Here is a 26998-nt window from a genome sequence, read left to right on the forward strand (position 1 = left end):
GCAAGGCACCTGGGCCCGACGGATTCACCGCGGATTTCCTCCGTGCCTGCCGGGGCACCGTCCGGGCAGGACATCGTCGACGTCTTCCAGCAGCTCTACGAGCTGCGCGGTCGAGGCTTCCACCGCTCGAACCAGGCCTTGATGACGCTGTTGCCTAAGCGTGCGGACGCGACTTCCCTTGGCGACTATAGGCCCATCAGCCTTATTCACCTGGTTGCCAAGCTATTCGCCAAGACGCTTTCGCTGCGCCTAGCACCGCGCCTCGACGAGCTGGTTAGCGCCAACCAAAACGCGTTCATCTCCGGCCGCAGCCTGCACGACAACTTCATCTTGGTGAAGCAATCTGCCCGCCTCCTCCACCAGCTCGGGAGCCCCGCATCCTCCTCAAGCTCGACCCGGCAAAGGCCTTCGATTCCATCTCGTGGCCGTTCCTCCTCGAAGCCCCGCGCCGGCACGGCTTTGGTGATCGCTTCCTCGGGCTGGCTTGCGATCCCGCTCACCTCCGCCAGCACGCGGGTCCTAATCAACGGCGAGCCCGGCCCACCCATCTGGCACCGGAGAGGTTTACGGCAGGGAGATCCCCTCTCGCCGCAGCTCTTTGTCCTGGGAGTCGACGCCCTCGGCCGCCTGGTCCAGCGCGCGATCAGCGAAGGAATCCTGCAACGCCTGCACCCACGGCGTCACATCCCGGCGTTTTCGCTATACGCTGATGATGTGGTGCTGTTTTGCTGCCCCACGATGGAGGACGTGACCGCCGTGCGTGAGATCCTGCGGCTGTTTGGCCGCGCGTCCGGACTGCAGGTCAACTACGCTAAGAGCTCGGCCACTCTCATTCGTTGTGACGAGGGAGCCGTTGCGCCGGCGCTGCACGAGCTTGGCTGCCCCACGGCCGGCCTGCCGCTAACCTACCTAGGCATTCCCCGACTCGCGGAGACCAACAGCTGCACAACTACAACCTCTCGGTTGAACGCGCCGCCGCTGGCCTCCCCACCTGGAAGGCGAAACTCATGACCAAGGCTGGGCGCGCAACGCTGGTCAAGGCGGTGATCAGCGCCATTCCCATCCACCAGCAGACTGGTGCTTGGACTCCCCAAGAAAACGCTAAAACTCATCGACAAGATCAAGAGGGTTTCCTGTGGGAGGGTAAGAAGGAAGCCAAAGGTGGAAACTGCCACGTCAATCGGAGCCGAGTCCGCAGGCCCATCTCGTACGGCGGTTTGGGCATACCGGACATGGAGAGGACTGGTCTTGCGCTGCGGCTTCGCTGGCTTTGGCTCTCCCGCACGGACGATCGACGTGCGTGGAGCGACCTTGACCTGCAGTTCACATCTGAGGAACGAGCGCTGTTCTTTGCCTCCACCACCATGACGGTTGGGAACGGCCGCGACGCACTCTTCTGGGAAGACAGGTGGATCGACGGCCGCGCCGTCCGCGAGATCGCGCCAAGCCTATACGGTTACATCCCCAAGCGCCGGCGCAAGGTCAGGACCGTCGCCCAAGGGCTGCTTGGAAACGCCTGGGCTCAGGACATCCACGGCATCCTCGGCGTGCACGAGATTGGCCAATACCTGACGCTCTGGGCTGCCGTCTCGCGCATCACGCTTCGCACCGAGCCCGATAGGCTGGTCCGGAAGTGGACCGCCACCGGTACCTACACCGCCAAGTCTTGCTACCTTGCGCAATTCCATGGCTCCACCGCCTCCAGCTCCCGGAAGCTTAATTGGAAGACTTGGGCGCCGCCGCGGGTCAAGTTTTTCACTTGGCTTGCCTGCATGGATCGCTGCTGGACCGCCCAACGCCTCGCCGGGCGAGGCCTCCCAGCCACCATCCCCGCTGCCTCCTCCGCGACCAGATGCCCGAGACCATGCACCATCTCCTCCTCGCCTGTCCATTCTCACGACAGGTTTGGCACGAGGTGTTGGCTCGCCTCCGCATGACCTCGTCAGCCCGCCGGACAGCAACGACGCCTCCATCGACGACCGGTGGCGCAAGGCCAGGCAGATGACCGCCAAGCCTATGCGCAAAGGGCTGGACTCCTTCACCCTGTTGACGCCTTGGATGCTCTCGGAAGCACCGCAACTCTTGCGTGTTTGACAGAACTCAGCCCTCGGTGCGCGACTTGGTCCAGGAGATCTTCGATGAGGCTCATCTTTGGGCTAGGGCCGGCGCGAAGGGCATTAGAGTAGTGCTTCCGACGACCTGGGATGTGCACTGAGTCACTTCTTGTACCTGTACCCCGCCTCCTAGGAGGCTTGTAAAACTATCTATCTTTTCAATGAAATGAAACGCAAAAGTCTTTTGCGTTTTCTCGAAAAATACCTACAAGAGAAATCCAGGTATGGAGAATCTTTCCTATCTATTTCATAGTTCACAATTGTTTCTAAATGTATGATCAAGATAAGCAAGCGGCAATGTTTTACATGCCATTTTCTTCTGACATTGCTGATAATTAATTTCTAACTTCTGCCTGCTATATCAGGGCATTAATGTCTTATGGACTCCACAAGAAAAGGATGATGTTCTTTCCGAGGAGAGGCTTCTAGCGGATTATCCTTATCTGAAGCCTCTGAGTGATTACTAGGACGTACGTTTCTTGGCTGCCATGGTATAAAATTTACGTCAGGGAAAAACTACATGCAAAAAAAGGGAATGGTAACTCATGGTAGTTTTCAAGTTAAGTTAGTAAAAGATTTCATCGGGACCGCACACTCCATTTGTGCCGCATGTATGATAAGCTCAGCTTTAGTTCTGTTTGGGTAATCAGTATTGTTTTCACTATCAGGTTTGACCGTGAGGCTCGTACTAGCCTGCTGATCACTGATGCAGTGTGTAATCACCTGTCATTTATTATTCGCGAAACCACTGAAAATCATCGATTGATTCAGTCATGAGAAAAAACTTTGGAACTGTGTGTAAGACGGCTTTCCAGTTAAGCCTTAGATAAGCTGGACTAAACTAATTTGATGTCTCTGCAATAGCTTTATATAACTAAATTAATTTGATGTTAGTTTATGTGACGAAATTGTAGATCTTGGACAATGTAGCTAAATTAGGATACAATTAGCGTCACGGTTATTACATTTGGTGGAGTAGCCCCTTGCTGGTACTTACATGTGAGGTCAGATCAACATTCTCGCTGCATCTTCCTCAGTAGCTTCTCTTTCATGTGTGCTTTCTAGGCACTAGATGTTTAGGCTCTGGTTTTCAGAGCACCAGTCTTTGGTTTGAGCTTTGTTGTAATACTGTTTAATCTTAATATAAGCTCTGGGTCCTTCAGGACCCTCTTATTGTTAAAAAAAAAACACCACACAGAGAAGTCCATTTGCCTAAGCTCAACGATGAGCAATGCGGGCGAAGACAGTATGTCTACGAGCAAAAATGAACAAAGTGAACATTGCAACAATTTAAGGTTCATGGCCGGAGAGAAACCAATTAAGGTAGCAAATAAGTGATAGACTGATAGTTTAGGGAGTTCCAATGATAATGTAGTTGCAATTGTATCTATAACACAATTGCTTAAAAGAACTGAAGCAACAAAATTCCAGGAAGCAGTAGCACAGTAATTTTATATCTTTTGCATCAGGATGTACATATAATCCCCCCCGTGTGCTGATAAATCATAATCAGACTAGAAATACCGCTGCAAGATTTGGGAAAATATCCTTACACTATATTTCTTATGCTTCATCTATAACCAATTTGGGTCCGAGGAAATGAGTTCTCATTACACTACTTTCCCTTTGTTCAGCTCTTACAAGATTATACCATTGGCATCCACCCAGGTGAGCTAATCACCAAGCAGGGCATTGTATGCTGCCACTTAAGATGAGACGATGCAGCCGATTCATTTACACAAGTTCTTCGGTTCTTAAAGCTGTATCTACGTGTCAATCATGATGCTGTGGAAGTTATGATTAATCTTTACTGCAATATTTCATCTGATCTACGCCTCACGGGTTGTGTCATCTTCTGCTGAACTGTCATCGGCAGTCTCTTTGGTATCCAAGTTTTGGTTCACTACAAACCTCAGACTGTCACCCTCTTCAAGCTCCCACTGCTTTCTAAGTTCATCGATGGCTCTTGCTGCAGAGCTAGCTACAGCGTAATTGGAATCTTGAGCCAATCTCTGCAATCAAAAGAAGGTTTAATTTATTTAACAAGCAATCTTACTTTCCCAACTGAATTCAAGAACTACAGCTCATGTAATGAGCAAGTGAGCATCAGACAGAAAAGGCTTGTGTTTCAATGGCTTTGATGATGTTCCTTTTGGTAAAATATGAGAGAACATGATAACCTGTAATGCGCCCATCCCAGCATTCCCTAGAGTCCACATAGATGGAGCTGCAGCCAATGCGTTAGCCAAAGCTTTCCTGCAAACAATAGAAATATGCAGTGGTCACTAAAATGCAGCATAGTAGCACGAAAGTAGTATAGAAAAACAAGTTAGGCATAAGGATATTTTGATAACATGATCTCTATTAACCTAGGGTGAGTGGGTAAGTAGTAGATGAACATTCTATTTCTACATCCTATCAAAAACACAAACCCTATTTATTTGTATGAAAACAAACAAGTCACCCACCTTCATAGTAGGAACAAAAACAATAGGTGTTAGAAAGATTGTAAATACAAGAGAGTAGGAGGATATAAGTAGACATATATAACCATTTTTCCAAACAATCATGAAAACAAAACATCTCCTTCATACTGTGTAATCATCATACTGCCTGCCAAATAGCTACAGTAAATGATCTAAGCTATCTATTTTGCTGTTACATATTTTAAACCTGGATTGGGGTTTTTAAATCTGCATATTTCCTGTGTATTCTCTTCTTAAAAGTTAGCCCCTCAAGGAAATGGCACTGCACAATGTACTTGGTCTTGCCCACAAGGTAGACGTTGCTCAGAATTTGGACACGGTGAATTGATGACTGTAAAAAACAGCTGAAAGGAGTGGTTTTGGCACCATGTTTGTAAAGAGTGAATAAGACCCCCTGGCCCCTGGGCATCTTTGATGACGTGTCCATGATGAAAATGTAAGGTTCGATGTGCGGAAATTTTTGTTGTGTTTCTATGGAATTCTACAATAGCTTATTGGTCTAATTATATATACTTAGTTATGAGAAGATCAACATAAAATACAAATAGAACCAAGTTATGGCTTTCAATCATTCTCTTCGTTTCTTTGGTACTTGGCAGGAAATGAATAGCTACAAGCCTACAAGAAAGGAAAATGCGGTGAAATTGAGTAACAGAATGCTGCTATGCACCTGGTATTAACATCTGGAGAGCTTGAACATTCAGCTAATAAGGAAACACTCTTTTTCCCATCCATGGCATCCAGATCAATAAGAGCCGCTACTAATAATTCAAGCTTCACAAACAGAAAAGAGATGATTGTAACACTAATATAAGAAGTTTCATGTTTAATCGATGAGTTTAAACATGGCTCACCTCCTCAGGATCTGTGTAGTCGATACCATCAGCCTCAGACAAGGCAGATGCCATACTCAGGTATGCATCCTTTGAAAATATAAATTAAATAGAAATTAGCAAGGCAATGAGAGCACCACTAAACAAATTAACATAGATACAACCTCTATGGCAGCAATTTGATCTGTAGAGACTTCACGAGGGAACAGCTCAAGAATCTTCCCATTTTTCTCGAGTGTGATGAACCTTGTTGAATTAGTACGTGAAAATGAAGCATCCTTTGGAATCCTACAAGTACTTATAGCTTAATTCAGACTTAACATGCAACAGGGAAAGGGTAAATATGTCTGCACTTTTCGTAAACATTCATTTGCTTTACGGAACTTGGCATTTGAAATTCGTATTAGAAACTTACTGATCCTGTAATTTGTTTGCCATCATATCATGGATATCCCGTACAAACTGCACTAAATATTAGAATATTACATTCCAGCATAAGAATTCATAATCAGGATGTAATTTGGAGTAATAATAACTGCATGATAGTTGTCAAGTGAGATAAAAAATTATCAAACCAGCTAGGATAATCTAGTCTAAACTTCAAGAAATTGATTTGTGTTACAAATGCCAATGCTTTCATCATATACTAGTATGTTGCGATCACGTATAGCATGGACTAGATGTACAAGGCAAGGTATAAACAGCGAGGTTCTTGGCATAGCTACTGGGTGCAGGGTTATCTATTTTCTTCTAAGTATAAAAAACTACCCTGGATTATTTTTGCAGAGCATATAAGTCAAGGATTCATCGTAATAGCAGGCTCATAACACTTTACATTGAAGATACGTTACCATGATGGATGGGGCATTGCACGATACTGATAAAATGCCATGGTAATCGTTTCAGAAAAAACTGATACTTGGCGTACACAAGGCCACAAAGATAATTGATTCAGTCTTTTTTCTTTCTATTTGTGTTTTCCTAATACAGTCTTTGCATTCCACCAGTTGTCAATTGCGTGTTATTGGAAAGCTAACTACATCAGACGTCTCAATGGATGTTGCATTAGATATTTTCTTCGTATGATTTTCAGTATGCTGCCATTACCGCATCTAGTAATGACTATTGACAAAATAGGCAAGTGGAATGGCAGTTGGCACTGAAGGAGTGCCCGGTTATTCAGATATTATAAATCACCATGTGATGAAACACACAGGATGTAAAGATTATGAACTAAGTTAAGCTACCTTTAGAGCCATGAAAGCGTCCTCCATGGCACGTCGTCTAACAACCATGTCAGCTCGCCGCAGATCTGCCTGAATTGCAAATAACTATTGTGTTAGATCAACATGAACCATGAAGCCACTAAACAGTAACATATAAATAGCATGTGAGGATGGTCAATAAAACAGGTACACCAACTTTCTCTACAGTGAATGTAAACTTAAACCTTTCACTTAGTTCCTACAAACTGAATTGAAGGAAGTTGTATAGACCTCTAAAGCACCATCACTCCAATGCTGATCTGCTGCTTTCTTCAAGTCTGATTCAGCGCGCTCCTTCAGTATCTTGATTATGCGCACAGAGGTCAGATTACAGTATAAAAGTATAATGCAACCAATGATACAAAAGCATATGAACCGTTCAATATCTGATGAACACAGCAAACACATACTCTAGCAAAATTGGTCAGGTGGGCTGCCCGCTCCTTCACACTGTTATCAATCTTTTGAGTGTCCTTCCTTGCACGAGCTTCCAACAAAAATCATAAATTCACATGAGAAATTAATTCATATGGGATAAAAAACTAAAAGCTTGATATTCAAGGGAGAAAACCATGTACCATCAAGCTTGAGAAATCCCAACCCTAATACAGCAACATCCTGAGATGCCCGTTTGTTTAGCCTTGTGATGCCACTAGTATTAAATGGATACCAGATATAAGAAAAAGAAATCCAACAAAATATTTTTGTATTTACCAAGGAAAATAATTGTTAGAATATTACGAAAATGATTATGCACAGTGAACAGTACTACCGTGAAAGCAAAAGAATATCACTCTGAGCTCTTTCATTCACAAACTTTGCATCATTGTAAACAAATTGGCAAGCTTTGGATAGCCCTTGAATAGAGTAGAGTGATTTTTTCTGAGCCGCAACTTGATCATCTGAAAATTGTGAATTTCCTCTTGGTTGCTCTTTAAAATCCCTGTAAAGAAGCTTCAGAATATAAACCTAAGATGACGAACGGGTCTATATCCACTTTAAAATGACAATGTGCAGCTTAGCACAATAGGATCGTAGAATCCAGATACTGAGCTTCAAATTTATTTTGGAAGAAACTAGATATGTGTGAAATATTTTTGGTACTTATTTTTTTTGTAAGTCTTCAGCTGGCTAAGCTTAATATTGTAAGTCAAAATAGATTACTCAGAGCATCATGGTACCAAGTTTAGCTTTATAATCATATGTATTGAATGGGCTCATAATAGACTATACTGTAGCAAAATACAAAAGAACACTCTAAGTGAAACTTAAAAGATGCATATAGGCAGGTCTGATGAAGAATGAAAAAATTGATCACATGCCCACATGGACCCTATATTATCTGGTAAATTTGATAGGCCACTAGATCATTTGCCCTCTGGTTTTTTTTTCTATAAATTGCTAGTATCGTTTACGCTTTAGTCAACAAGGTAAACTGACAAATTGTCATAGGTCATCCCTCTGCTTTGCTGAACAGGTGCAGCCATGGCGCTGGAGCACTTGGCCAAACTGCTTTGGGCCTGCGCTCTGCATCTCTGGGGAGAAAAAAAACTCCAGGGGTCTTTCATGGGCTGATAATTACGTTTCCAGTCAAAAAAAATCAAAGAGGAGCTGCAGCTATGGACTGAGAGAACAAGCAGACATTCTTGCAGCTGATTACTCTTCTGAGTTGAGATGTTTGAGGCGGGATTGCTCTGCTCATTCTGGGCTTGATTTTTTCCTTTTTCTTGCTGTTTGCTTTTTCTTCACTTCTGTATAGAGAGGACAAAAGGAACCAGCATTTTTGTGTGTGTTGAATTACATTACTGACATTTTCTCATCAGCTTACACTTGAGTCAACTAGTTGGTGCAGATGATCAATTGGTACACCAACTTTAGTGAGTATTATCATGCAGGCTCACAATTTGTGAAATCCATCAAGGGGTCATGAACTCCAGGAAGATAATTATCTCAATAAAAAATAGATGAACAGTATGTAAACTTGAGATGTACCTGGGTATTCTATTCCTTGGTTATTATTCTTTATATTTCATTAACTTCAGCAAAACTAGGCTAGATTGATTTACATTATGTGCAGCATCATGAAAAATAAAAGTAGCACAACAACATTACTGACAAGAGAGACATACAGAACGTAAAATTTTGTAACATTAGGAACATGGGAAGACTAGTATTTTTCATGCCACAAAAATATACATAGATTATGAAGTAGTAGTAAATTGGGGGAAAGGATAATCTCATGGGCCAGTACATGTAGTTCAAAAGTTACCTGTAAGCATCGTTGTCATCTTCAGAACTCTTGCGCTCTTTAGTTTCACTGCTACCACGAGGCCCATAAGAACGGCACCGAACATTCTGACCTTGTCTGAGGATGGAACTGTTGGACTTAAGAGTGGTTTGCCCATATCTATCATTTGAACAGAACCTGACGACTAAGTGATATCCACTCATCCCCTTCCTCGCCTCTAAATTTTGGGGTATACAATTCAATGATACACAATGTAGTCCTTTCATCTTACAGGGCATTCCGTATTGATCATTATAGCACACCCCACTAGATGCTACAGTACCAGAGATTTGGCTAGCCATGTGGGTGGAAGCTGTATGTTTACTACTGATCGCGATACAATACTGGTTTGGTTAAGCTGATTTCCCAGCCAGCTTGATGTACCTGATGTCAAATATGGGCATTAGCTGCACGTAAAAACAAATGTACACATATAACACCTAGAAACTATTTTGCAGTGCAAGTACTGATGTTTTTTACACCATACGGATAGCAATTAAGGTAGTGTATATACGGGGATCTCTGTCAACGAATGATTCCAAAAGTAGTAGGAAACAGAAGATTTGATCCATGGTCGGTCAGTACTTCCACGGAAACATCTAATTTCTTCTACATGACACCAAATTGTCAGCTTATATTACACAAAGGCTTTTGACTGGCAAACTAGTTTACGAACAAGTTGGCAATACAACACAAGCATGCATAAGATAATCAAACCGGTAAGCATACAGATAAACTTGTAGGCACAGCCTCACAAAAATAAAAGGCACAGCTAAGAACAACACAAACGGCCCCACACTACGGATTCATGCAATTTTATTCCCGATCTATGGTACGCGCTAACATCTTTCCCTCGGTTAAGTACTACTGGACCATACTAATTTCCGAAGGAACTCGGCCTAAAATCAAAATATAACTCGACGAAGGCCTATGCAGCCATTCTCGCATATGCTCTCTCAGATATTCCAAGAGCCGTCCATGAGTCCATCAGATCCTCTCGTGGCGCTCGTGCTAGACATTTCGGTGAACAAGTAGTGGGCGTTTCAGAATCCACTCCTCCGAACAAAAAAAAAAAGAATCCACTCCTCCGAACACCTTTGGTGGTGCTCGTGCTAGCAAGCAAACCAACCCAAACCAAACCAGACCAGACCACACCACGCGTACCAAAGAAGTAGCGATGAGAAGGGATGGTGCCTTCACTTACTGTTGAAGGAGGTCGGAGGCCGGGGAAGGACGAGAGAGGAAGGGGGAGGGGGAGGGGAGATCAGGTACAACAGTACAAAGACTGGAGCAAGGAAGATGACGCTATGGACGAGCGAGTATGGGAAGGAGATTCTGGAAGCAGCAGGGAGAGCGACGCCGGGCCACACATGTTGGGGCCAGGAAGTGGCATGCCATGGCAGCCACCAGTTGCCCCTGAGGCGGGAGGGACGCCAACGGGCTGGGGCCCCGTTCTGATCCGGTGTCTGTGGCCACCATGCGCCGACGTCCAGGATCTTGGCTTGGCACACCTCCCGGTGGATAATTCAGAACAACACAAACTCACCACGCGATGTAAAAATTCTTTCTTTTGCTTTTACTTTCCTGAGACACAACGAAATGTTTCTTTTTTTTTTTTTTGCAAAACAATGGCATGGTTGCAGTGGCGGAGTCAAAAAAATTTCCTTGGATAGTCATGCTTTGCTTTGTATGAAGTTTTGATAAGTTTTACTAATGTCTTCTTTTTGGGAAAAGATCTACCGATCTATTAATAATTATTCATAAAATCAAAAGAGTAAAAAATCTGAGCAATGGAGTCCTTCTATGTCACTTAGAGCATCTCCACTCGCGTCCCCCAAAAAGTGCCGGATCGAGCGTTTGGGGGACGTGTTTTGTTCGTGTCACGTTTGGAGGACGTCGCTTCCCAGCCGCGTCCCCCAAACGCCGCCCCCAATCAGAAATTCAAATTGTTGCATTAAAAAAAGATCGTTTCCGCCGAATCGTCGCGATCAGAGTAGCGGCGATCAAAGTACTGGACGCGCGATCATATTACAGACCGGTGGTACATGGTAAATTAGAAGAAGGGGTTGGGTGACGGCGACGTATCCTGAGTCGATGCAGACCCGTCGATCACGATGACCTCGTCGCGATCTGCCCAGTGCTGTGCATGCTCCGTCTCGCTCCGTCGCCGTCGCAGAGGCCAACGCAGGTGTAGCGATGAAGACGCGTCGGCCGGCTCTTGCTCCGCGGTTCTCGCTGCCGCTGCCGCTCGGGCCGCCGCGTCGTCCGCAGCCATTTTGGCTTCGATGTCGTCGAGGATCCGGCATTTGAAGAAGTTGTGCGCCGCCCGCGTCCGGGAGACATTCCCTCCGTCGACGCTCTCGCGCGAGGGACATGTCGTCCCTGCGTTTCTTGAGCTCCAACTTCTCCTCTTGCCTCTTGAGCAGCTCCGCCCACCTTTCGTCGGCCTTTTTGTGGCGGGAGAGAAAGGTCGAGGAGACGTCGGCGAGGCATTTCGTGATCGACGCCTGCGTCTTCTCAGACGACGCGGCGTCGGCCAAGGCGGCCTTCGCAGCCTTGTTGCCGATGAGGACGCCCTGCCGACGTTGCCGCCGCGCGTCCCGGATCAATGTCGTCCTTCCCCTTGGACAGCGACAGGCGCGTCAACCGCCATTTCTCGTTCACTTTGAGCTTGCTATAGCAGTGCATCAGCGCGAAAGACTTGTTACCTTCCGAGTTCCTCCGGTAAACCCCCATGGCCCTGTCAAAATAACCAAAGGAAGCGGAATCATTTCATCGAACACAATGTAGGCGCTACAGATTATGGAAGAAAGAGTCGTACCAGTTGGGCGACGTCGGCGCCGCTGTCGGCTCTGGTCACTATGTCGTGATGGTACCCATGGAAGGAGTTCACCGACGCTCGGATGATGGCCCATCGCGTCGACATTGCCTTTTGGCTCCTCTTCATTGTCACTTTGTTGTAGTCCCTCTTGATGAGCTAGCGCTCATCGAACTCGGCCTTGATCCTCGCCCAATACTTCCCGTACTTTTGGTTGACGCCGATGATGGAGTCATGGCTCACCGTTGCCCACGACTCGCACAGACATTGATCCTCCAGAACCGTCCACTTGGGGCGTCGTGTGCCCAACGCCTTCTTCTTCTTCTTCTTCTTCTTCTTCTTCTTCTTCTTCTTCTTCGTCCTCACGCCGTCCGCGTCTACCTCCACGAGATCATCGTCATCGGCACCCTCCTCGTCCTCTTCCTCGTCGCCCTCGCCGCCCTCTTCGTCCTCGTCGTCGTCCTCCACCCCCTCCTCTTCCTCGTCCTCCTCGTCCTCACCCCCGTCCTCCTCCTCAGCACCGGTGCCGTCGAATTCGAGCGGCCCCCTGCGGCCAGTGAAAGGGTCGTCGTCCGGACCGGGTCCTGGCTCGCGCTGCTCGTACGCCGGGAGTAGAGGTTGTTGGGGCTGAAGCGCCATGCGGCAGCCGCATCCTGGTAGCGGGGCGACAAGTTAGGCGTCACGCACCCGGGAGTGGCGGAGGGGCCGTCGTTGTAGAAGGCGGATGTCGAAGGAGAGATCACTCCCGGAACATACGACAGCGCGGACGTACTCCATGGGCTCGCGTTGGTGGCGGCGATACACCCGACCATTATGTGCTGGTGCTGGCGCGCCGCCAGAGCCTTCTTCTCCTGCTCCGCCGCCCTCCGTCCTTTCCGCTCCGCTGTCGCCATCTTCCGGCGCAGACAATCTTGCCGCCATTGATCAACGGTCCATCCTTCCGGCTTCTTCTTCGGAGGCGACGCCTTCCGCGGCTTCGCGAACGGCGCTTTCGCCCCTTTCATCCCATTGCCCGGCGGCTTCTTGGCCATCTTTTTGGGGGCTGTCGGCGGCGCCATGGAATGGGAGAGGGTAGCGGCGGCGGGTGGACGGCGGGAGGGAGAAACAAATCGGTGGGATAGGATAAATGAATCGGCTGCGGGATATGGGTTGGGAGGCCAGAAATGCGCGGCGGGATAGGCGCGATGTGGCGGGAGGGGTGGGATTTGGCGGGAGTGGGAGACGAATTTTCCCTATGCCGCTGACGCGTCGGGCCCGTCACTCCCCGCCTCGCTTTTCGTTGTGTCCGGCGTGCCCGGTGCGTCCCCTGTGGGACGGGGACGGGCTCGGGGCGCCGGACAAAATTGGGCTTTGGAGGACGCGGCTGTAACCGTTTTTTGGTCCGACGCGCCCCAAATTGCTTTGGGGGGCGGTTTGGGGAACGCGAGTGGAGATGCTCTTAGTTAAGAAGAAAAAAAAACTCACTCATGTCCAAAGTACAGGTGTACTCTTGAACTATGTCAATTAATTTAGGTCCCAGGAAGAACCAATCTTGCAAGGTGGCAATTTGTGAGAAAATCTATTTACCCAAAAAAATTACAGTAACTTAACTTGACTTTCTACCGATCGAAATGACCAAGTTAATTGCCAACTGTTAGCACAAGTGCACACGCAGACCATACCAGACCAGTCCTAGTGTCCATACCAGCCAAGTGATTTGATTATCAACTATTGGTTGCCTAAATAGTTTACAAGAATAGCGTGCAGGCAGTCTGTCTTTTATTTATTTTGCTATTAATGTGACACGTCAAATGTCACTATCAACCTAGGATGATATAAGCTGTGGCCGATCAGGATACTGTAATATTAAAAAAAACATGATTCTACCCGCAAAAAGAAAAACATGGTACTAATACATTCAGTGTAAAACTACATGAACAATTATTCCAAAAATGAGTTGTATATTGTACATTGATACAGAGCTCAACACTTTTGCTCTGGCCACTCTGCCGACAAAAAACACTATTTATCATCGGATGAGGTACCGATTTGCTCTTATCTCCTTTTAGCAAGCAACTGATTTGCTCTTGGAAACCATACCAAATGTCAAGGATTGAAATTAATTCAACTCCTCCTGTTCGTCCAATGATCCAACAATAAGACCTTTCAGATGGGCATGGAAACTCAACTAAAACCACTGAAAATCTGAGGGTATTGCTTCTAATCCCTGCCTATCTAAATAAACCCTTGGGGAAAAGATTTTAGACTTTCTTGCTAATGTCAATGCTATCGTCCACAAAAAGGGGAAGTACGGGTGGCTACGGAATGACACATCAGCGTGTCAATCACCTTACGGTCACCAAACGTTGGGGATTTGATGGCCCTGGCACCTGTACACCGGATGCTTGATTTGAAGTATCTGTAGAGCTGTGCCCTTCAGCAATGCAGCACTTGATTGGCTTCTGAACCTTGCCAAACAACACATCTTTACTAGAGTATTCTTCAACAAACCTGCACACAAAAAGTAAAGCATGTTTAGAGTTGCTGGAAACCAAAAGGTATAAAAGGGCTGAGAGAATTTGCACAGAAAATATGAATGCTTGCTCTCAGGAATTTATTCAAGCACCATTTTAATACTCTTAAAAAAATGCATGCAGGAACAAGATTAATGCATCATCTCCGAAATGTAATGCATGTTAAATGAACTGAAATGGGAAAATGCATTCAGCATGAACAAATGAACTTGCCAATTTGAAATGGGTGTTCTATGCTGTATAAATAAGTTGGTAGTTGTTGTATTCATTGAATGGGCAATGAGTGATGCGAGTTCGAAAGAATCTCAACTGCATTACACTGAGTTCTTTGTGGCCGAAGACAGAATTAAAAAGAAACAAACGTGAATACCTGAGAAACAGCTTCAGGATTTCACCTTTAATTCAAGATGCAAATGGTGCGGTCCGAGTCGGACCTGTTATTGGACCACCAAACCTTGTTTACAATTGGTAGGTTCAGGTTTGCCCCGCACCTGCTTTCATAGGGTTATGGGCAATCCTAGGTTCGGCCCTCCTCTCTGTAATCTGTACATGGCGCGGCCTGATGACAACAGGGAAACTAGCAGTAGTACATGGGCATTCAGCCATTACCAAGGAGCAGCTTCGCCTTTGATACGTGAGCCAGTGAGCACTTATCTGTGGCCGGACCTGCCGCTGAAACTCCTGCACACCATCGTGGCACCGCCTGCCATCCATTGATGACCGGCCGCGTCCACAACGACGACGTCTGCTACAGCGCCGGCGAGAACACGTTCTTCCTCGCGCACGGCCCGACAGGTGCACCTGGTGGATGCCTTCTCCAGCGCCAGAGGAACCCCTCTCCCGAGCTAGTCGCACTCCGCAACACCAAGGTAAACATCCACATCTATCGTTTTGGCTGGCGAGACGATCGAGTGCCTCCCGCAGCGTCACGGCGTTCCGACGGCGGCTTGCTCTGCTCGAGCGATGGTTGACTTGGAGACAAGCATGGAATAAGTGGTCTTATCCGCCGTCGTGTCCTTGGCAGCGCCGAACATGCGGCCTACCGCGCTCGCCAGGGACCCCCGGATGCCGCCCCCCGCCGCCGTGCTCCCGGTCGGCGCGGGCGCGCGCGATATCGTCCGCCGCGTGGCAGGCATCCTGCTCCGCCTGCATCACACGCTCGTCCCGCGATCAAGCGATTTCCTCCGCCGCGCGGCGCGCGTCGTTCTCCGCATGCGCCTCTCGCTGGCCCGCTTGCCTGGACGCCATGGTCTCGGTGTGGATGTGGTCGAACTTATGTTCATGCGGCGGCATGTTCATGTCAAGAGGAGCTAATCGTAGCTACCGGTTTGACCCTAGGGACGAAAGGGTATTACCCTTAATGGACCTTAATTTTGCCGGGCCGCCCCGTTACCCTGATGGTAGCAAAACACAGGTCCGGTGCAGCGGTCCAGTGGGTAGAACCGGACCACCTGCATCATGACCTTTAATCCGGGGTTTCACCAATATTTCAGTAGGAAGGAGTTGTATTCATTTAAATGGGCGATAAAAGTTCAGTAGGAAGCACTAATATATGAATACACATTGGTTTGCCGACAGCAATAGGGAGAAGCAAAGGAAAAATTTCAGCCAGTTAGGCAGAAGCAGCGTGCAATCCACAAGCTAGGAAATGGGATAGATGAATAAGAATGCCCAAGACAAGTTCTGATGGATGTATTCAATTAGTTATGCCATGTTGGAGTAACAGAAGGTTCAGCTACTACTGAGAAACAGCACCAAATCTTTATTCATTGATAACATGAGAAAGGCACATGGCAGGAAACATAAGGAATAACAAATAATTGTGCAAGGATGCGAAGAGAATTCAACGAAAAGAAAATTACCTGGTTGCAGCCTCCACTGACTCCAGTTTGAGAAATGCAAAACCCTTACAAATAGGATCACGGGTCTTTTTAGTTCCAGAGTTTACTGGGTTTATAGTCACCAGTCCAGGAAACCCTTTAAAAGCCAGGTTCAGGTCCTTATGTATGTTCTTCTTTTTCGGGAGGTTCCAAATACGAACATGAACGCCATCCTTACTGAGATCTGTGATAAAGTACAGGAAATTCATCAATCAGGCTTATGTTCAACAACACTTTCTTCAAAGCTTCCATAGCGGCCAAATCACAAAATAAGTTGCCAAGAATTTCAAAAGGTTTCCAAAATGCAATGCTGAGGCAGGTGTGGTATCTACTAAGCAGAGTTGATACCAACAGTACAAGCATTTATTGTTTAAAGAGAAATCGACAAGATGTTCCACTTTAGTGTTAAAAATCTATTATGGACACTAATTTCGCCTTTAGCAACACACTTCTTTGATATCTACTTTATAGTTAACCAACAAACTAAAACCATTGCTGAGCTTTGGGATGGTAATCTACTTAGATGCACATTTAGAAGAACCTTCTCTGAAGATTTGATGATCCAATGGCAGGAGGTTCTTGCCATTGCTGGGTCAATTGTTCTATCTGATCAGGAGGACCAGATGATCTGGATGTATGAATTCAATGGGGTTTATTCATCCAAATCTTTATATGCTTTAGTTAACTTTAGAGGTGTTAAACCTGTTTACTTGCCTGCTGTTTGGAAGTTGAAAATTCCCCCTCGGATCCATATTTTTCTGTGGTTAATTTCTCATAATAAAATCATGACCAGGGACGACTTGAGGCGCAGAGGTATCCCAAAACCTCTAGAATGTACCTTATGTAAGGAGATAGAATCTGTAACACACTTGTTCTTTAATTGCATTGTATCTAAGCTGCTTTGGAATGATGTACATGATCACTGATTATCTAGGCATTGCCTCCAAATGGCTATGTGAAACTAGATACATGCAATTCAATGTGGTTTCATCTGCTGTTCTTTGGAGCATTTGGAACAACAGGAACTCTATTGTGTTTAACAGAAAACTTGGTTGAATATGAAACAGGTGTGGCACCTAAGCCTGGCTTTCTTGAGGGACTGGAAGGTGCCTTTCAAGGACCATGAATGGGAGCTCATGGATCAATTCAAACACCTGCTGACAAAGAAACTAAGGATGCCGATGGAGTTGGAGCCAGATTGAGCTGCCAGTCCCTGTTTCTATGAAATCAAAGGAGCCGGAGAGCGGTCCCTGTTTTTCTAAAATAAAATAAAAATAAAAATCGCCTCTTCGCAAGATGGCACTGAGCTAATTCCCCATTTCTTAACCAACTTTGAACGGTCCCTTGCATAAAATAGTTTTTGCATATCGGATAGCTCGGTATATCCAACATTGCAGCATTCACAAAATCTCAGATACTCCCTAAGATAAGCAGCAGGTGAGAATTCGCAGCTAGTATTATTACTTGGCTGACGATTCACAAACAAAGCAGAGGAATTGTGAGCTGATGAGAGCGCGGGGAGAGGAAGCTAACCTGCGCCGGTTTCTTTGGCCGAGCCAGCGGCCTTGACGCTCTTGGCCGGGGACTGGCGCCCCGCGCCGCCCAGGCCCATCTCCCGGAGAAGCTGCTCCTCAATGTCGGTGGTGTAGGTCTTCCCTACGCCGAAACCGGGCGGCTTGGGCCGATTCTTCAGAAAGATATCCTCGTCAACCGCCTCCTCAATGTCGTCGTCGTCGTCCTCGTCATCGTCGTCATCGTCCTCGTCGAAGCTTTGGCTGGTGGTGGGCACTGGCTCACGGCTCTGGCGGCCGTATTTCCTCAGGCGACGGAAGGCGAAGACGAGGTGCGACGCGCGGAGCCGGGACGGCGGGGGCCGCGAGAAGGCGACCGACGCCGACGCCGCAGCGGCGCAACGCGCGGCCGGCAGCAGTAGCAGCGGCATTTCGTCTGTGTTGAGGAGTAGCCAGTCAGTCTCGGTGGTTGTTTCCTCTTATCACCTCGAGAGTTACCTGGCGCCGTCCGATCCTTATCACGACCGCATCGCTCGCCCGCCCGCCCACACGCTCCTACCCGAGACCGGTCCGCCTCCACTCCGGCCATCTTCCGGGCACGCCGCCGCCGCCTCCCCTCCGCAACGGGGCAATCCTCGGCTAGGGGATTATGCTTCGCCTTCGCCTCCATCCTTGCCCGAGCTTCTCCCCGCCTCCATCCCACCCCGCCCTTCGCCGCCACCTGGCCGCCTCCCCACTCCGAAAGCTTCCCTTTCCAATTCCATCCGCCGTCGCTGCTCTCCGTGCTCGAAATCCCCTGCTTCGGCTCGCCGTAGACCGAGCGGTCTCCGGAGAGCGACGGCTGGGCGTGGATGAGGAGGACCTGGGCGAGGCACTCGCCAAGACACGGCAACTCGTGGAGTGCGCCATGTTCGCATCAGTTGCTGGCCTCGCCTACTTCCTAAGCAACTCCCTCGCCATCGAGGTATACTTCCTTCCTTCCTTCCTTCAGATCGTTGTGCGACGTTTTCCTGCCAGTTTGGTGTCTCTATCTATTTAGTCTACTGTTGATAGATACATCATAGTCCCTGAAGCGGAGACTACTTTTAACGAATCATAGATGTGCTTGATAAATCTCGCCGGCATTTATACATGATGAAGTTTGACAGCTGATTCAAACTTCAAATTATCCACCGGTGGGTTTGCTTACAGCATATACTCGCTCAGAAAACTAGTTTGACAGCTGATTCAAACTTCAAATTATCATTTTTTCCTTATATTCCTTAAGTTATTAACCCTATTATTTGCAACTGAAATATTCGAATATTGTAATTTTCCATTCGAATTGGTGGAGTAATCAACCATGTATTTATTTGCTGATGCAGAATTACTTTAGTTGCTTTTTTCCATTGCCAATAGTCATCTCCTCCTTGAGATGGGGACTAGCAGCTGGCAGGAAAACTATGGTAAGTCTGACCATATGCTTCATTTTCATATCTAAAGAGCTGTCATATCTTTTATCTTTAATTTTGTTCCATTGCCTCACCAGGTGGCCACTGTTTTACTGCTATTCACATTGTCTGGCCCTGTAAAAGCGTCAACTTATCTGGTAAGTATCTATGTTCTGACTTATGATTCATGTCATAGTTGTAGCAATGGCAAGTGTGCAGTTTTAAACATGTACAGTTATCAATCCACATATTTATCTTGAAATTAACAGCTTTTGGTACTGCTGTGTAGTGTTGAATTGGTGGCTTCACATCATTGAATGAATAATAGTAAAGCATCAGTACGTCTTAGCACTAAAAGAAAGCAATATTGATACGGTAGATCCAAGCCAATCCACCTAAGTTGATGCCCGATCTTTCACAGCGAGAACCTGGGGTAGAGAATCCTCCCAAGAACGCGATGAACGCAGCCTGGAGAAGAGGGAACGAATCCAGCAAGCAACGGATCGATGAACGATACGCCTCAAACCAAGAGCTAGACAATCCTTGAAGAACACAAGAACCTTCGCAGCGGATATAATAGATAACGGCAGCGCCGTACCCCCGGAGGGATGATACACGTGATCACACGCAATAGGGAAACCCTAATATTTTTGACTAAACTTGTTCTTCCCTAAACCCTAGCCGCCCCACCTCCTTATATGAGGGGAAGGGTGGCCGGCCAGCCCTTGCTGGGCTGGGCGCCCCACTATGGGCCTCCCTAACTTGGTTGGACAGGCCCAAACCAAGACTGACTCGATTTATTAAAAATCCCTAATTTGCCAATATATGACAATTACAAAAACTAAGATAATTAAGCTGGTGGAGTCCTGAATCTAGGCTCCACATAGGCCTCCATGCCCGTATCAAATATTCTCTGTGGAAAACTCCTATATTCATAGATAGCAAGCTGCAACAGCAAGGTTATCATTAATCAATCATTGAGCAAACAGTATTCCTTAGCTCATTTACGTACTTTAGTTTTGGTTTTGTTGGTGAACTTACCTTTTTCTCTTTGCTTGTCTGCATATGTTGGTCCATTAGTTCTGCATCTTCTGTGAGACTTAAAAGATCGAAAGAACTCTTCATTTTTTATGACTGAGGACATTCTTACATTCCTTGCTCTTGTTTTCCTGCAGCTTATGCATGGAGTAGTTGGTCTGGCCATGGGTACTATGTGGAGGTGAGGAATATAAAAGCTTAAAGGTGAAGCTTTCGCTTTCACCGTTAGCTTATTATAGATTTGCATTAGAGATGCATCTGTTCATCTGCAGCTTCCGCTCAGTGTTACTTTGGCCATGAGTAATGGTAACATTTGTTTCCTCTTCTTTCATCAGGTTGGAGACCAATTGGATTGTTTCTATTATACTTTGCTCAATTGTAAACATCTTTTCTCACTTGGTATTCATATTTTATAGATATATTCCTAAATGTTGATCACATAGAGATAACACATGTAAGGTTTTGGACAGCCTTACCATGAACGTTTTGAAAGATTCTACATAAAGTTAGGACATTCACCTTTTGTAAAGTTTTGAACATACTTATATAGTTTCTGTATGAAAATATGAATATAACTGTCTAGCCCATGACTAACAAATGCAAATCTCTGTATTCGTCCTTATACTCTTAGATATCCTTTGGATGAACTTTTGTACAGTAAAGGGTTACCTTTATGCTAGTTTTTGTCACAAAACTACTGAGTGAACTAAAACTAGTAATACGTACCAAATATTTCCTACGTTCTTTTTACTATTTTTAGCAAGTAGCATATTGTTTGCTATTTCTTCTAGGAAGGCAATACATGGCCAGTTCATGATTCTCTTAATTTGACGTCAAGTCTAAATTTACCAGATGAAACTTTCTTGTAACAGAATAAAGGTTGGAAGATATAATATATGCTGGTGCATAAGCTCATGTTTCTGTGATGACAAAGTGGATAGTTGATAGGTTCAAACAACATCAGACTTCAGTGTCAGTGGGTGGAAATAAATAAACAACCAGTGTTGCTAATACCAAAATTCAGGATCATTGGGTACTAAGAAATAAATAACAAGACTTGCTTACAAACTAGAGCAATATCAGATATTTTCCCAATGATCATTTCGATCAGATGTCTGTGTTACTCCCTTTCTAAGCTGACAATTTGATTTGCAGATCCGTGCTATGGGAGCTTGCGGATATGTTTTAGTGTCATCGTTCCTGATAAGAGAAAATATTCTTCAATTGGTATCTTTATTAATCTACTTGTCTATTCAACTTTAAGACCAACTGGGAGAGAGTCTGGTATTTTCAGTAACTTCTAATCATTTCAGATAACCGTTAACATACATGCCTCGTTGACGTTCATTCTGGCGGCGGCTGGTGTTAACGCAATTCCTTCCATGGATGCAATATATGTAATCTTTGGGACACTGGTAATTTTCAACCTGCCAAATTAAACTTATAGCACAAGCTTGCTTCATTTATTGACTTTTACTTTGTGTGACAGCTTCTACTTAACTGCGCGTTCTTTGTCTTCATACTGCATATAATTTACACAATCTTCCTGACTAAGCTTGGAATCAAGCCTTCAGTGAGACTTCCAAGATGGCTGGACAAAGCAATTTTGAGTTGATAGGTAGAGTGCCACTATACTAATTCGTAGATGCAAATTTGCAACCTGACTGAACCTGAAGCATTTCAGTACACTTGCTTTCTCATAACCACAACAAGTCTGTGCTGCTGTCATGGCCTTATAAAATGGACATTCCTGTTTGGTTTCCTAGTACGTTGTTCTTATTGTACATTTATGCTAAACTAAATCTGTAGCACTGTAATACATGTATGTTATTTTTCTTTGTTGATGATTATTCAGAGTTGGTGAAACTGACTCATTAATTTCTCTGAACTGAATTGGTTGAATTGACTAATTAATATGCCTGATTCAGTGATCTTTTTTGACTGGTTGATTCAATAGTCTCATAGAGCTTGTTGGACTAATCTAGTACATTGTCCCAGAACTGCCCCATGATGATACATCGGCTTGTTCTATGAGATATGCATGCTTCTGTAGTTGAGAAAATCCATAAATCACTTTGAGTTCCATGGTATGCAAAGAATAACTGCTTACTTATATATCCAATCAGTTTTTAAAATTTATTTGCTCTGCGCCATGTCTTCTGGCATTGGCCTTATCAGCTTCCCTAGAAGAAAAATATTGCTTATGTGGCTGCGAACCATGGACCGCATTTTTTCTTGGATTCATAGTCAGTGTGAGTGGTACTCCAGTAAAATATGTGGGTACTGATTATATTGGTCACGAAGGAGAGCAAATAGGATCGAATTAGGTACAGTAGCAGATATTTTGTTGTGCATTGCATTCTCCTTATAGCCAAACGATGTAAATGTCAGAGTGGACTTTACATAACTTGTTTGCTTCTTCCAGTGCCACTGTGGCGTTTAGATAGAGCCATGACCAAAGGAGATAGAAGGTAGGGTTGTTTGCACCTATTAGCCTCGGTTGCATTGTAGCTTATTGTATATGTGAGAAGTGGATCAGCTGCCACTAGCACTTGGTCGGTGATGTTGCTGGTCACCTCAGGTATTATTATAAGTTAAAAGAAGCCTCCTTAGCATCACTGTTAACCCAAAAGAACCACTAACTTGTGCTATGGACTGTCGTACCTTAGAGCATCTCCAGCCGCGTCCCCCAAAGCAATTTTGGGCGCGCCGGACAAAAAATGTATTCCAGCCGCGTCCCCCAAAGCCCATTTTTGTCCGGCGCGCCCCGATACGGTGTCCGGCGCCCCGAGCCCGTCCCCGTCCCACAGGAGACGCATCGGGGACGCCGGACGCACCGAAAAGCGAGGCTTAGCGACGCGGGCCCGACCCGTTAGCGGCATAATAAATTTTAACCTAACCGTCGCCTACCTCGCGACGGAAGTTATTGGCGCGCAGCGACGATGCAGTTCCCGCAGAGGCGCAGCGACGCTGTTGGAGATATGCCCAAGAGGCAATAATAAAAGTGGTTATTATATATCTTTATGTTTATGGTAAATGTTTATATATCATGCTATAATTGTATTAACCGAAACATTGATACATGTGTGTTATGTAAACAACAATGGGTCCCTAGTAAGCCTCTTAACTAGCTGTTGATTAATAGATGATTAGTTTCATAATCATGAACATTGGATGTTATTAATAACAAGGTTATATCATTATATGAATGATGTAATGGACACACCCAATTAAGCGTAGCATAAGATCACGTCATTAAGTTATTTGCTATAAGCTTTCGATACATAGTTACCTAGTCCTTATGACCATGAGATCATGTAAATCATTTATACTGGAAAGGTACTTTGATTACATCAAACGCCACTGCGTAAATGGGTGGTTATAAAGGTGGGATTAAGTATCCGGAAAGTATGAGTTGAGGAATATGGATCAACAGTGGGATTTGTCCATCCCGATGACGAATAGATATACTCTGGGCCCTCTCGGTGGAATGTCGTCTAATATCTTGCAAGCATATGAATAAGTTCATAAGAGACCACATACCACGGTACGAGTAAAGAGTACTTGTCAGGAGACGAGGTTGAACAAGGTATAGAGTGATACCGATGATCAAACCTCGGACAAGTAAAATATCGCGTGACAAAGGGAATTGGTATCGTATGTGAATGGTTCATTCGATCACTAAGTCATCGTTGAATATGTGGGAGCCATTATGGATCTCCAGATCCCGCTATTGGTTATTGGTCGGAAAGAGTTCTCAACCATGTCTACATACACTACTAGGAAAAGGGCTACCGCCGGCGAACCAAAATTGCCCATTGCCGGCGCACCACGAGCCCGCCGGTGCGAACGTGCCGGTGATAAATGGTCACTGCCGGCGCACCAGGCAGTGCGCCGGCGATAGATGGATACTCGCCGGCGCTCCTTCGACGCTTCGCCGGCAAAGAACAATTTTCACCGGCGCACCATCGAGTGCGCCGGCAGTGAGTGAGTCCAAGCATCGGCGAATTCAACGTGCGCCGGCAGTAGGCCATTTAGGTGCGCCGGCAATAAAATCGAAAATTCTTTTTCAGTTTTTTTCCAGACATATTACAATACATATTTGACAGACAGCAGTATATATTTACAACGCAGTTCATATTTATACAGTATTACATGTAATATGAGAAGCACATAGAGAGCCAAGTTTCATTTCGGTATCAGTACACAAATACGCAAGTCTCGTTTCGGAATGTTGATTCATACAACATATGTGCATATGCAACACCGAACGACGAAGTTTCACAAAGTTAGAACTCTTGGTACATAGTCGTCACAAGTATCGTCATACACCTCACAATGTAGGTCCTAACCTAAACTACAATCACATAGAACATGACCAACATGGTCATGATGACCATCATCACGAAGGCCATGGTCTTCATCCGGTTCCTCCTCATGTCCCTCATCTCTCCCGCTAGATAACGGGCGTATCTTCCTTCCGCCTCCACCCTAGTGGGGTATCCCTTGTAGCTGTTGCCGCCGAAACGGTGCACCTGTCTCCGACAGATCCTCCCGATCGTCGTAGACTCCAGGAACCCTCCCCTTGTACACGACATATGTCGTCGGCATCTCCATTCACAAGACAAGTAAAACGTTAGTACCAATGCAATGAACAAGTGCCAACTCAAATAAGAGACAAGTAGTATGAACTAAATAGCATGTGCCTCATACTTTGTTGGTCGAAATAAATAATAACATACGGGGATGGGGTCGGTGAGGCTAGGTAGGATGCACAATAGATTGATATTTGTGGCCATCACACCAAGCCTCACTGGCCCCACCCCGAGTGTACAAGTGACCGAACATTTTAATCATCGGCCAATGCAATTAAGAAGTGCGAACTCAAATAGAAGACAAGTAGTACGAATTAAATAGCGTGCCTCATACTTTGTCGGTCGAAACAAATATTAACATCCGGGGATGGAGTCGGTGAGGCTAGGTAGGATGCACAATAGATTGATACTTGTGGCCGTCGCACCAAGGCTCACCGGCTCCACCCCCGAGTGTACGATTGACCGAACATTCTAATCATCGGCGAACTCCAAATACGAGGCAAGTAGTGGTCGAGTAAATGCAAATAATTATTAAGCTATGTACGCCATAATCTTGAAATATATAGCAAAGTAAATGAAACTACGGACACATGTTCACATGCACATTCATACAACTAAATAAAAGCAACTAGTCGATTCTATGGGAATATATAGCAATTATTACGAGTACGGAAGTTCAAGGACATATCGTTCAAGCTTTAGCAAGTGTTCCCGTCGTAGGATCAGGGTTGTACGCCTAGGGGGAATGGACGGCAGCCCTCAAGCGAGTTGAACGGCCTCTCATCACGCGACATCTCCAAGCGGAGTTCTATCTCGTCATTAGGTGGTAGACCATAGCCGTAGAAGAACTCGCCGGACCTATTGGTGACATCTCGCAGGATTATCGTGCAAATGAACTGCTGGATGCGACCCCGGTTCTTTCTAATCTCTCTATCGGGGACATCCGCCATGTTTGCAAACCTCGTTTCGAGATTATCCGGCAGCAACATGTCATCCGCGTACTTTATGTACTCCCGCATCCGAAGGATGGCGTACCACGCGTCCATCCCATTGTCGGGCGTCGACCGCCCGAGGCAGGGAAGTTGGTTGTGTGGGTTAAGACCAAGCCTCCTCGGGATTTCCTCTCTACTTTGAGGGGCCTGCCTTGTTGGCGAAGCCGGTGAGAGCATCATTGAGAAGGGCCCCGATGTGGGAGTAGTCTTTCTTGCGGTCCCTACCCGAGTCGAGATAGATCGCATGCGAGTGTTGCGGGTGCACGACGATGAGGGTGCGGAACTTGTCTCTCGCGGAAAACACACGGATTAACCTTTGGAAATGCAAATGGAGATATAGGATAGAATGGTGATGGGGGACTAGCGAATGATTACTTACTCGGGGAAGTAAGGGATGAGAATGGCGCCCTTCTTAATGTTCGCCAGCATGAAATCCTCGACCCGCCGGGTGGCAATCGCGCGATCCCCGTGGTTGCCGATGATGCTCTCCCGCATATAGAAGGGGTCCATTATGGCGATGGTCGGCGTCCCCTCCTTAACAATCTGGGCAGTACAAGCTAAGAGCAACTAGGCGAACCACACTAAAGTGGAGCGCTTGCATGCGATAGATGCCGACGATGTCGTTGAACCGGATGAAGCACAAGTCCGCGGGTACTTCTCGACGAAGTTCATGCCGCTTGGCACCTTCGCCACGAAGAGAGGGTAACCAGGATCTTTTGATTTGAGAAGAAGGTTCTCCAAATGCAAGACAAGTCTCATGCAAGCTCCTCATATCCGGGGTGAGTTTCTTCACGACATGCTTCGGCAGCATCGGTTGACCCAAGTGATGCGGAGGTCGCCAATTGTTTGGCAACTTGTCAAGGAGTGGGACCTTGTCCTTGGATTTGGCCGCCGCCGCCTTGTCTTGGGCGTCCTTCTTATTTGCCCTCTTCCTCTTCTTGGGTTGTAGTGCTTGGACCATCCATCGCCGTAGTGGCCGTAGCACGGAGTGTGTTTGGGCTCAACATATTTTTGACAGCGGCGGTGGCGACCTCCTTAGGATTTTCCTCCTCATCGCCCGTTTCTTGAGAATCGAACAGCTTCTTGGAGCACACATATTTCAAGCCCGGCGCATCCTCATGGACAACTTGTGAAGACGTAGGAATATCCCATTGGAAGTTGTCACGTTCATATTCCTCGGCCTCTGCTTCCTCTCACTGCGCGCATTTTTATCGGCCACAGACGACAAGCCGTAGT

General features: G+C 46.2%; 4 protein-coding genes across 4 annotated transcripts in view; 2 read left to right on the forward strand and 2 right to left on the reverse strand.

Moving 5' to 3' along the window:
- The window catches only part of LOC124690472, a 28758-nt gene extending 26035 nt beyond the window's left edge, over nucleotides 1-2723 (forward strand). The window contains exon 7 of the mRNA XM_047223858.1: nucleotides 2473-2723. Within this exon, the coding sequence (XP_047079814.1) occupies nucleotides 2473-2581 (109 nt within the window). The 3' untranslated portion in view covers nucleotides 2582-2723. The remainder of the gene's footprint in view (nucleotides 1-2472) is intronic.
- An 816-nt stretch (nucleotides 2724-3539) lies between these two features.
- Nucleotides 3540-10317, reverse strand: LOC124692847 (senescence-associated protein OSA15, chloroplastic-like). The gene is made up of 13 exons (XM_047226289.1): nucleotides 10190-10317; nucleotides 8968-9369; nucleotides 7471-7641; nucleotides 7277-7350; nucleotides 7109-7185; nucleotides 6930-7001; nucleotides 6681-6749; nucleotides 5849-5895; nucleotides 5598-5721; nucleotides 5455-5523; nucleotides 5271-5374; nucleotides 4295-4370; nucleotides 3540-4126 (listed from the first exon to the last, which is right to left on the reverse strand). The coding sequence occupies exons 2-13, from the start codon at nucleotides 9285-9287 to the stop codon at nucleotides 3944-3946; spliced, it is 1386 nt and encodes a 461-aa protein (XP_047082245.1). The 5' UTR covers nucleotides 9288-9369; nucleotides 10190-10317; the 3' UTR covers nucleotides 3540-3943.
- A 3389-nt stretch (nucleotides 10318-13706) lies between these two features.
- Nucleotides 13707-18138, reverse strand: LOC124692848. The gene is made up of 3 exons (XM_047226290.1): nucleotides 17730-18138; nucleotides 16179-16380; nucleotides 13707-14293 (listed from the first exon to the last, which is right to left on the reverse strand). The coding sequence occupies exons 1-3, from the start codon at nucleotides 18136-18138 to the stop codon at nucleotides 14128-14130; spliced, it is 777 nt and encodes a 258-aa protein (XP_047082246.1). The 3' UTR covers nucleotides 13707-14127.
- A 133-nt stretch (nucleotides 18139-18271) lies between these two features.
- Nucleotides 18272-22047, forward strand: LOC124687982. The gene is made up of 8 exons (XM_047221700.1): nucleotides 18272-18671; nucleotides 19072-19152; nucleotides 19236-19295; nucleotides 20313-20356; nucleotides 20511-20553; nucleotides 21331-21402; nucleotides 21489-21590; nucleotides 21665-22047. The coding sequence occupies exons 1-8, from the start codon at nucleotides 18357-18359 to the stop codon at nucleotides 21788-21790; spliced, it is 843 nt and encodes a 280-aa protein (XP_047077656.1). The 5' UTR covers nucleotides 18272-18356; the 3' UTR covers nucleotides 21791-22047.
- Nucleotides 22048-26998: the final 4951 nt, after the last annotated feature.

This window comes from Lolium rigidum, chromosome 2 (assembly GCF_022539505.1).
Source record: "Lolium rigidum isolate FL_2022 chromosome 2, APGP_CSIRO_Lrig_0.1, whole genome shotgun sequence".
Taxonomy (NCBI): domain Eukaryota; kingdom Viridiplantae; phylum Streptophyta; class Magnoliopsida; order Poales; family Poaceae; genus Lolium; species Lolium rigidum.

Coding starts and splice junctions, on each gene's coding strand:
- LOC124692847 (XM_047226289.1), bottom strand. CDS start 9,287: ATGGCTAGCCAAATCTCTGGTACTGTAGCATCTAGTGGGGTGTGCTAT. Junction 7,642..8,967: donor GATGACAACGATGCTTACAG/GTAACTTTTGAA, acceptor GCTTCTTTACAG/GGATTTTAAAGAGCAACCAA. Junction 5,896..6,680: donor ACGCTTTCATGGCTCTAAAG/GTAGCTTAACTT, acceptor TATTTAGTGCAG/TTTGTACGGGATATCCATGA.
- LOC124692848 (XM_047226290.1), bottom strand. CDS start 18,138: ATGCCGCTGCTACTGCTGCCGGCCGCGCGTTGCGCCGCTGCGGCGTCG. Junction 16,381..17,729: donor GGCCAAAGAAACCGGCGCAG/GTTAGCTTCCTC, acceptor ACTTTATCACAG/ATCTCAGTAAGGATGGCGTT. Junction 14,294..16,178: donor TCAGTGGAGGCTGCAACCAG/GTAATTTTCTTT, acceptor TTTTGTGTGCAG/GTTTGTTGAAGAATACTCTA.
- LOC124687982 (XM_047221700.1), top strand. CDS start 18,357: ATGCTTCGCCTTCGCCTCCATCCTTGCCCGAGCTTCTCCCCGCCTCCA. Junction 19,296..20,312: donor TAAAAGCGTCAACTTATCTG/GTAAGTATCTAT, acceptor GTTTTCCTGCAG/CTTATGCATGGAGTAGTTGG. Junction 20,554..21,330: donor CTATTATACTTTGCTCAATT/GTAAACATCTTT, acceptor TTTGATTTGCAG/ATCCGTGCTATGGGAGCTTG.